Raw genomic sequence first — 11,100 nt, 5'->3', positions numbered from 1 at the left:
AGAAAAATTAATTGTTGTGCGCCGAAAATGCATTTATTGACATTAATTGCGACATTGAATTTTCGAAATCGTTCAAGTACTGAACGTAAATGCGCTTCGTGTTCGGACTCTGTGCTTGACGCAATCAACACATCGTCAATATAAGCAAAAACAAAATCCAAGCCACGAAGAATGTTGTTGATGAAACGTTGGAAAGTTTGTGCTGCATTTTTCAAACCGAAACACATGACCGTAAATTCATAAAGGCTGAAAGGCGTTGTCACAGCGGTCTTTGCGATATCCTCGCGTGTGACAGGAATCTGGTGGTAAGCATGTACCAAATCTAGCTTAGAAAATATCGTCTTACCGTAGAGATTGCTGGTGAAATCATGTATATGTGGAAGCGGGTACCGGTCGGGTTTAGTGACGGCATTCAACCTTCGATTATCTCCACGTGGGTGAAATGAACCGTCTTTCTTGACGACGAGTAATAACGGGCTAGACCACGTACTATCCGATGGTCGACAAATCCCTGTGCGAAGCATGAAATCGAATTCTTTTCGGGTGATAACGAAACGATCGGGTGCGAGGCGACGCGGACGCGAGAACAACGGTGGTCCGGTTAGGTTAAACAACGTGTTCGACATTGTGCGCGAAAGCTGTGGGCACGGGCGATTCGCGTGTAATTTCCGGATAGTCGGCAATCAACTTGGTCCATGTACGTGGCTGGGAGACCACGCAAATGGTTTGCGAAACCGTGTTCGTGTTAATGATCTTTGATGCCAGTCCGGAATTCGAGTCAACTAGACGGTTACGGCGGACGTCGACTAATAGACCGTAGTAATGTAGAAAATCTGCTCCAATTATGCCCCTGTTAACATCAGCGATCTCAAAAGTCCAGGTGAACGGTCTAGTTAGTCCCAAGTCGAGATTCAGTGTTTTTCGTCCGTAGGTTTGAATGCGCGTGCCATTAGCAGCGGTAAGCGTAATTTCGGAAGTGGGTCGTTGACCGGCAGATGGCGTTAGAACTGATATGTCGGCTACAGAGTCGATAAGAAAACGCCGGCCGGAACGCATATCTGTGACGAATAAACGGCAGCTGTGATTAGCAGCGGAAGACTGGTTCGCTTCCACCGCGCCAATCAGTTTTCCGACGATTTGAAAGCACACGGTGATCTACATTTCTGGCTGACACACCGAAACGATCGTGATAGTAACACAAATTGTTGTTACCAGAACGAGATTTTGACCGTGATCTCGAACGACCATGTTGACGTTTGTTAGATTGCAGTGTGACCAAATTTGCAATTTGGGTGGTGAGTGCCGGGATCGCATTCTCCATCGCGCGGAATCGGTCGGTTGACACTTCAGTCTTGTTTACGGCATGGACATCGGAAGAATATGAGGTGGCCTCCATAACCCGATCCGCTCGTGCTGCGAAACTTACTTAGACACTCCTGACCGGAGATTATTGTGCTGGTCGTGGATGGAAATTTCTGCAACCAAAATTGTTTGAGAGCGTTCTCGCCGATCCCATCCGGTAGGATGTTGCGCATATCGCGGAGTAGTTGGGTTGGACGCCGAAAACGTGTGGATTGCGGTACTGCAAAAGTAGCAATAAGGCATTGTTTAAGGCTCTCAAAACAAACATTCGGGCCGATAAGATCGCAGACAGATCTGACGCCTTCTTCGTCCAACGCGGCAACCACGTGGTTGGCTTTGGAGACGTCGGACCGCAATCTGTTATTGGTGAAAACGGCTTCGGCATGTAAAAACCACTCGCGTGGTGAGTGTCGCCAGAACAATGGAAGACGCACGTGCGCGATACTTTCGGTAGACACGTTTACGTTCGACGCGGGCATTACACTGAGAGGCGGGTTTGAATTATCGTTTAACTAAGATGCGTTGTCTTCTTCGAGCGAGAGGAGATCACGATTCTCACTTCCGGCGTGCATAATGCGATGTAAAACGAAAAACGATGTTTTCGAATTGAAAAATAAAACGGTTAAGCGTTCACGACAGTTGCGCCGCGTGTTCGACACGTGTACAAGATCACTAATTTGGTTGTTGTCGTGACCCATGGTCGACGATTAACCAAAAAAAAGGAAAGATGTCGATTTACTCTTGAAAATACGGTAACGGCGTTTCCTAGTTTAATAAAACACAATTTTAATTTATTAAAATGATTACAAAACAATAGAGAAACGTATTACAACGACGTGGAGTACGCGACGGCGCAAAACGAACGACGATAGACTGATTATGATGGGCGGGGCTTTGTCGCATAAAGTGGAGATGGAAATCACGAGACGGTCGCTGCACTGCCGCGTTAACAATAAAATATAAAAATAATAGTAATAAATAATGATAGAGGTGATAGACGCCACACTAATTATGATTATTAGCTATGCCGGGCTATGTGTACGATGAAGTTCACAAATCCAATTATATAAGCTTCATCATATTGTTATCAACTATTAGAATGTCAATTTAATATTAACTATTACCATTTAGTAGTATAAATATAGTTAGTACTGAATAATATAACTAAATAATATTTAGTAATTTTTTGTGAGAAAAACATTTTCGTTTTATAATTTCTTCCTGCTAAAATACTTTTCTTTTCAAAATATGTTTTGAACCCATTAAAATAAAAATATTTCTGGCATAAAGATGGGCCTCAATTATCAATGGGTGCCAGAACCCCTGACACGCTTTAATCCGAGTTTGGTTTCTACATCAAAGCTGCATAGCTTCACAAACTTTTTCATTTACTTATTACTTATTATATACTAGCTGAACCCGTGTATTTCGTAGCCCGTTAAAAATCCTACCTCTTTTATGGTCCAAAACGCCTAATTGTGTGTTAAATTCGTTTTATGTAATGATACTAGCAAGTATATTTTTATACATATAGATAGATAACGGTTAAAATACATTAAGCAATAATTTTACAACGATATTCAATTTCGTATGTCATTATATGATCTTCTTCGTGATATCAATATAATTCTGACAATTCAAACATCCAATTGAATGATATTTAGGCTCATCACTTTCTAACTTAGCCTATTTTTTCCCCATAGGTCTAATAAAACTCTGTACCAAATTTCGTTGCAATAGATCTAGCCGTTTAGGAATGTATATAGGACAAATATATACAGGGTGATTCATTTATCAAACAACACTCATATGGTGTTTGTGTGTTGATACCACCTAACATACACCTATAACACACAAACACCACCCAAAACCCCCCAGCAAAAGTTGATAAGTTTACCTGATAAATATAAGGGTGAAAATATAAAAAAATTATAGTTCTAAAACAAGATAAATCTAAAATTTTGAAAAAATAAAAATTCGAAAAAGGTCAATAGTTTTTGAAATAATGAGTGTTGTTTGATAAAAGAACACCCTGTATATAGCTATCTATCTAAATAGCTATATCTATAAAAATGGATTTCTGTCTGTTTATCCTATATTTGAATGCTCTAAAATATATGCATAATGTATACATTTTTCCAATAATCACGCTTGGATGAATACTGAAATTGTAATTATATCAAATTTCAACAAAATCGGTCCACCAATTGGAATTGAAATGCATAAAGGATAAACAGACAGAAATTCATTTTTATTTATTTTTATTTTAATATCAATTTCCCATTAAAAATACTAATGCTTGTGATTTATTAATTTACTATTATACTACAGGTACACCTTTAGTTTTTCTTTACTTGAATTAGGCAACGATGTAGATAAAATAACTCTTAATGTGATACAATTTAAAACGATTATAAAACGAATTTCTCAAATTTGTTTTAACTATGATTTATGAATATTGAATTTGAATTGGTAAAATTATTCTAAAAACTTAATGTTTATTATTATAATACTTTAATGATATATAACATTGTTGGTTTTATTTTCTGGCACGTAAATAACCAGTTTTGTTGGTATTCTTACACGAAAAAATTTTAAATAAATGATTTATTTAATTTAATTTATTAATTTATTAAGTTTAATTTTTTATGGACAGATAGCGCCATATTACAATAATATTTTTTTTTTACGTGGCAGATGGCGCGCCCGTAATTTCATCATCACCACGTCACATTTCTCTAACATCGTAACTTTCTACATTTATTCTTTCATAAGATCTTTCTCCTGACAATAACGAATACAACAACAAAATAATTAGCGAAATCGGCCCAGTCGTTCTCAACGGAGTTGATGTAATGTGGAAGTATATAAGAAACTTTCTTACTGACAGAAAATTTCAAGTCAAAATTGCAAACTGTCTTTCAAACAACTTCACCCAAGAAAATGGAATTCCCCGTGGATCATCACAAGCTGTACGCTCTTCCTTCTATCAATTAACGACATTGTTAAAACAATAGAAACTCCTGTAACTGCAAACCTATTTTCTGATGATCTTAACATACTTTGTAGAAGCATCAAACTAAACACAGTATTACTGCTACCACAAAATAGTGCAAATAATATAACAGGTTGGTTAAACAAAACGGTCTTTAACATTTCCAGTCAAAAATCACAAAGCATCATATTCACAAAAAAAAAAAAGGAAACAAACGAAACTTCTAATAAAACTATATAACAACGTTATACCATATCAAAATAAAATAAAAATTCTAGGAGTTATATTCGACTCCAAATTAACTGGATCGCCCATTTAAAACACGTAAAAACTCTTATTACAAAAAAGTCAACATCATAAAAATCATCTCACACACATCATGGGGTGGTGAGACTTCTACACTATTAAAAATCTATTGAGCACTAATCAGATCTATAACCGACTACGGTTCAATAGTATTCAAGACAGCCTCCCCAAAACAAGACTAGCAATAGGAAGCCTTAAATCCAGCTCAATAGAGAGTCTAAGAAATGAAATATTGCTAACGAACCACCCCCAAACACAAGGAGAACACTCAATAGTATACTATATGCAGCCGGAATAATTAAAAATAAGAATAATCCAGCAAACAAATATTTTATCAACATAATACATGAAACAGAGAACCTACATATAAATATAAAGGAAATAGTACCAAGAGAACCACAAACAATGCAAATCAATACAAACACTGATGCAACAGAAAACAAAAAAATAACACAAACCCTAATACCTAAAAAAATCTTTTCCATGACATACTACAAAAATATCACGATAGAAAGCACATCTACACCGATGCATCCAAAACATTAGATATTGTGGGGATAGCAATAGTAGCAGAAAATATAACAATAACATATAAACTACCCACTGAATGCTCAATCTACACAGCCGAAGCACCGGCAATATAATATAATGCTGTGTTAATAAAGAAACAACACCAAACAACTACCTTGTAATCAGTGACTCACTCAGTAGCATCACAGGAATCCAAAACACAACAAACCCATCAGACATATCCAAAGTTATTCAAGAAAAAACTTACGAAGCACGCAACATGGAGATAGATATATGCTATGTATGGGTACCCAGACACTGCGACATACATGGCAACGAAAAAGTAGACTCAGCAGCGTCAAAAGCAGCCTCTTCCCCAGACACCCCATCTTTCATTATATACACATACAAAGACAAAAAGAAACAAACCAAACAAGTCCTAAACCATAAATGGCTCAAACTATGGACTAACCAGAACGCAAAAACGCAAAACTAAACCAAATAAAAAACAACAAACAAACATGGCATAACCCAGGAATAAATAGAAAAGAGAAAACTATAATAAATGGACTACGAATAGGGCACACATTTATAACACACATCTCATGGAAAAAAGACCCTCCCATATGTGAACTGTGTGGAGTGGACTTCACAGTCAAACATATCATCACCGAATGCCTAAAATACGATGATACAAGGAAAAAACACCACATATCACAACAAATCGGAGAAGCGCTTGGACCGGGCCCCAATCAATCATGAACATACTACAATTTATAAAAGAAATTCAGCTATATCACCTAATTTAAGCCATACCATAACATAAGTTAACCACCTTTGTAAACTAATTTCAATTAATGTCAAACAAATGGCCATAGAATCCGATGTTTTTTAAATCAATAAAAAAAAATAATCAAAAAATATATGCATGCCACACATACATTGTACCTATGTGTGGCAAATCACGTTTTTGCCACTCTACCGAATACATAAAACATTGCACTTCCCCAAACAAATTCTCTTTTGTCAACAATTTCATTAACATCTTAACTTTTAAATGAAATATCCTAGCTATAATATCATGATGATCATAGGACTTTTTTTCAGATAGTAATGCATTTGAAACTTCTTTTCATCTAGGATTACATGTAAAAGTTATGAATAAACCAGGACGACCGTAATGTCGAACGTTTGTCATTGTGTCCTGAGGTTCTTCGTACATAAACCGCGGTGGGCCAGTAAAAGATGACGGAAACACTACCATCTGATCAAGATGGACAAGATCGGTATTTTGTATCCCAATAGCATCTCTGAGGTGTATGTAATTATCAGCTCTGAGTTGCATTTAATTGTTTCTAATAAAGTTTAACCACTCTGTTTCAATTTTAGCGTACATAATAACATATAAACTAAATATTGATTAAAAAGTGATCTACAAGTAAACGGTAGATTTCCGTTTGTCTAAGCATGATGTGGTAAGAATAAAATTGCAATTCAGAAACTGTTTTCTGAAGTGGTAATTTAGTTTTTGGATCAATCTGAGAGATATTAATGGAATAACCATCTATCGTATGAACGGTGCAATTCACTAATATGTTGCAATTTGTTATCATGAATTTGTAACACAATATCTCGTTTTTCGAACTCTTGTCCAACTGTGACCAATGATATTTCATTTGCTGTTGGTGCATTATAACTTCCTCTGTGAGCATTATCAGGTTTTCTATTAGCGTGTATTATAATTTCAAAGTTTTTACTATTTTGATGTACTCTTTCGAATGTGGTTTTAAAGTCGTTTATGTATAGATTATTATGGTGCAACATATTGCTTGTAATTGTTTATTATTACGTCATCATTTAGGAAGTTAAGTGTAAAGATGCTTACTAAGGTGGTAGCAAACAGATTGCATTTATCATTAACTACTGTATTGAAAAAAATATCTCCAGACTTTAAAGGGTGAATTTTGTCGTTATTTGGTTTAAGGTTTAATTAAACTTTTGATTGTTAACTAGAGATTTGAATCTGCAGGATGTATTGAGGATAATTATTTTTGATATGATCCTATTCTTAGTTCAGCAATGTGTGTTTTGACTTGTTTGGTAAGAAAATTAAGATTTTGGCGGTCTTCTGTGAAGTTGCCATTATTTCCTGAAGTGATGATTGTTTGCAATGATAAGAATGCGATAAGATTGTTATTTTTATTTTATTAATTTGAAATTTTTTTAGAAAGAACATGTCAATTACATCTTTATGTGTCAACCACGTACCAATTTATTGAAAAAAGGGCATTCATTTATTAATTATGTCAAACTTAGGTAACAGTTTATATACTTTTCAATATCAATTTTAAACTTGTCGCAAATTAAATTTATTATGTGGTAACATGGTAACGATCTTATATTATACACTTAACTTTAGTTAATTATTTTCACGGACTTTCCTCGAGTACTTATGTATATATATACTATACATTTTCATTCACGGTATGATGCACATAGCATTATCGTATAGATAATTATTGTTATATTGTTACGTGGAATGCCACGCCAATATTATCTCAGTCTACAGTCAGCAAACACGTGTGAAGTAAAGTGTGGCAAAAACACGTTCAAATTGGTCATATATGATCATGAATGCGGTCTCGTACATCATTCATTATAATCGTATAAAGTGCCACGAAAAGCAACCATAACAAATGAATAACTTGAATGACATTTTCGAGGACATTATAGCGACTTGTGTCGGTTTTCAACAATATAAGCACACATAATGTTTACATGACATCATATTACCTATATCTATGCGTTAAACGTCATTAAACACTCAAAATAATATTATAGTACCTATGTCTTAGAGCAGGGGTCGCCAACCTTTTCAAATAAGTGAGCTAAATATGAAATTTTTAGCCCCAGGTGTTCGACATCTAGGAGAATTTAGGTCTTTAGGAAGAGATTTGTTTTATGAGCAAAAAAAAAAAAAAGGTCTAAGCTCCAAAGAATAAATATTTATTGTTTCTTCGTGATGATAATAATAATTTAATATATTGATAATGCACGAGAAATAGTAAAACAAAATTTATAAATGTGATATTGTTATTTAAATAATGTGTTTTTATAAATTTATTAATGTGATACCTGGCATTGGTTTCCTGCAAGTTTTGAAAATTCTGGTAATTAATTAGAAACAACTGCTCGTAAACTTGAATCCAAATTACTGTCTGTAATTCTTGACCGATATTTGTTCTTTAAGTATTTCATACTCGAAAATGTTGACTCGCATAACCAAGTTGAACCAAAAAATGAAGTTTTACGAAGGGCAATGCTTCGTAGATTTGGGTATTTTTGAGTACTTGCGTGTTTCCAAAACTCTGAGGTAATCTTAAGTATTGAATCATTTTGTAACGTTATTATTTCCATTTCCAAAACTGTTTTATCAAGATTAAACAAATCTCCAATTTCATTCGCTCGTGTCTCAACATCCTCAGAAAATGGATTTGATATAAACTGCGCAACTACCTCAAGTATTTTAAAGTAATATCCACATTATCCGATTATTTATCACACGATCGACTGATAAAAGTAAAATTAATTTTTATAACGATCGACCAATATTCCTAGAAAGATCGACCAGTCAATCACGATCGACTGGTTGGCGACCCCTGTCTTAGTGGATTGCTGTAACTTTTCAATTTTCAATTATCTAAGTACCTACCTATTGGAGATAAAAATATGCCTCACAGATTTCCATAAAAATATATCATTTTAGATTGGAGTTAGTAAAAAATAATATCTCATTCCAATTGTTTAGGTGCTGTTTATCGGTTATAATTACGTGTAATATAATCGAGCGTTGAGACTCAATTAATAGATTTGCAATACGATTTTCGTAAACTTATTTTGTAATGTTGTGTACGTCTGTGATGTTTTAATTTTTTAATTGTTTAAAGTACTTTCTGTGTTGTCCAGTGGTACACGTATACAGCGTAGATATAAATCTTTAAACGTATATTATATGTATAGCTCTCTTTATATTTCGACCCCACAAGTTGATATTATAGATTTGAAAATATTGTTCCCGCACATTTGATTGATTTAAGGATTTTAAACTTCAAAATTTCAATGATTTTTGATAATTTATGATTTTATTACAGCAAAAATAAAAATATAATAAGTTACAATAAGAAACTATAATAGTAGGTATAATAATATTATGTATAAATACTATAAACCATACATTAAACTGTATACATTTGTAATATTTCTTACTTATCACCCATTTGCACATAAAATGATAATATACTCAATTTTTTTTATAAGTTCATATTTTTTTTTTTCTATAATGAAATATTTATGATTTGAGAAATAAAAATATTATCAATATGATTTTGTTTATAAACAAATAATAAAACAATAATACAATATAATATTTTTAAATATAAAACATACTAGTCTGAATATTCTCTTATCTCTATAAGTACCTACCTACTATTCAGCCAAAATATGCTTTAATAGTTTAATATATGTATAGCTGAATATGTAAAATACATTTTGTAGAACGAATTCTAAAATGGATATGTCATCCAAATCGGCATTCTCGTGTATCTTCATGAATTTAATAAATATAATTATATTATATTATGTGCAAACCTAAAAATCCACTCTCTATGTTAGGATAGGTTAGGTTTTTTGTTATAGTTATAACTTATATTATTATATATTTTACTGTGTTTTCACTGTACCTGGACTCCAACACGAGAACCAATCTCGAAACAACAAAAAATTGAAAAATCGACTTACTATAGTTACTATTATATAATAAACAAATCTGACGTACCTACAACAATGCCATAAAAATTTGTAACGTCATCCGTCCCAAGTCCCATAGCAACATAAACTCTGCACGGGTGAACGATTAATTATTTGTATAAAATATAAAACAATTAAAATTTATAAATCCGAAATGACCATGTTATTGTATTGTCGTGAGCATATTATACATAAAATATTATTATATAGACAGTCTGGGGATTGGGAGAAAGTCGTCGTCAGCAGACCATATTATATTGTATGTATCCACCGTACAATCGTTTACAACGATTAAAAATATATATTAGGTATATACAGGGTGATTCATTTTAACCTTCTTAACCAATTTTAACCACATTTAACCTTTATTTAGATTTTCGAATTTTAAACACCATATATACTTACAGATCATATTTTCAAATTCTTTAGAATTGTTGAACTATACTTATAGAGTTTCCTGTGGCGATACAAACTTCTGTCTTACAAACGAGAACCTTCTTATTACTTATAACTTTTTTTTTCTTTAATGTAAATGTAACTAAATGAAAATTCAAATAAATAGTTTACCAGTTATTATTAAATTGTTTATTCTTAGGAAAATTATATACTCCTTAAAAATTATTGAAAATATGGTCTACAAGCAGTAGATATACGTATTAAAAAAGTCCAACAATTATATTTTGAATTACTGCATTCTTGAAGAAAATAAGAGGTTGGGTATGATAATTATTGTTCTGTATTTATGGCAACATCTTATATACGATTAAACAGTGGTACGTTCGACACGTAGATGAATACCATCACTAACTATACCCATGATATCGTGTCCGCACGGATTTACGACAAAATACAATAATACTATATGAATGACAATACATAATTCGTGCAGTACACATAACGACGGAATAAACGGTCCATTTGCAGCCCGAAAATAATATTTTACATTATTTTTCTGGGTATAAACATTAGGTACGTGTTTTAATGTATATAACAGCTGCAGTAGTGGTCAGTGGTCTGCACCAAAGTAATATTTCCAATACCTATAGCTACCTGTAGCTCAGGTCTACAGTTATAAATGTATACTGCAGATAAACTATTCAATAATATTTATCATCATATAA

The 11,100-nt window shown here is 33.3% G+C and overlaps 1 protein-coding gene across 1 annotated transcript; it reads right to left on the bottom strand.

The window, feature by feature from the left end:
• Window positions 1-606: 606 nt before the first annotated feature.
• LOC107167066 (uncharacterized) lies at window positions 607-1,056 on the bottom strand. Its single transcript, XM_015515956.2, has one exon. It carries the CDS (start codon window positions 1,054-1,056, stop codon window positions 607-609), a length of 450 nt encoding a protein of 149 aa, XP_015371442.1.
• Window positions 1,057-11,100: the final 10,044 nt, after the last annotated feature.

Source organism: Diuraphis noxia, unplaced genomic scaffold, assembly GCF_037042655.1.
Source record: "Diuraphis noxia isolate RWA-SAM2 unplaced genomic scaffold, SU_Dnox_SAM2 contig0001, whole genome shotgun sequence".
NCBI lineage: Eukaryota > Metazoa > Arthropoda > Insecta > Hemiptera > Aphididae > Diuraphis > Diuraphis noxia.
The sequence above is the reverse complement of the archived record's forward strand: the minus strand, read 5'-3'. Positions and strand labels throughout refer to the sequence as shown.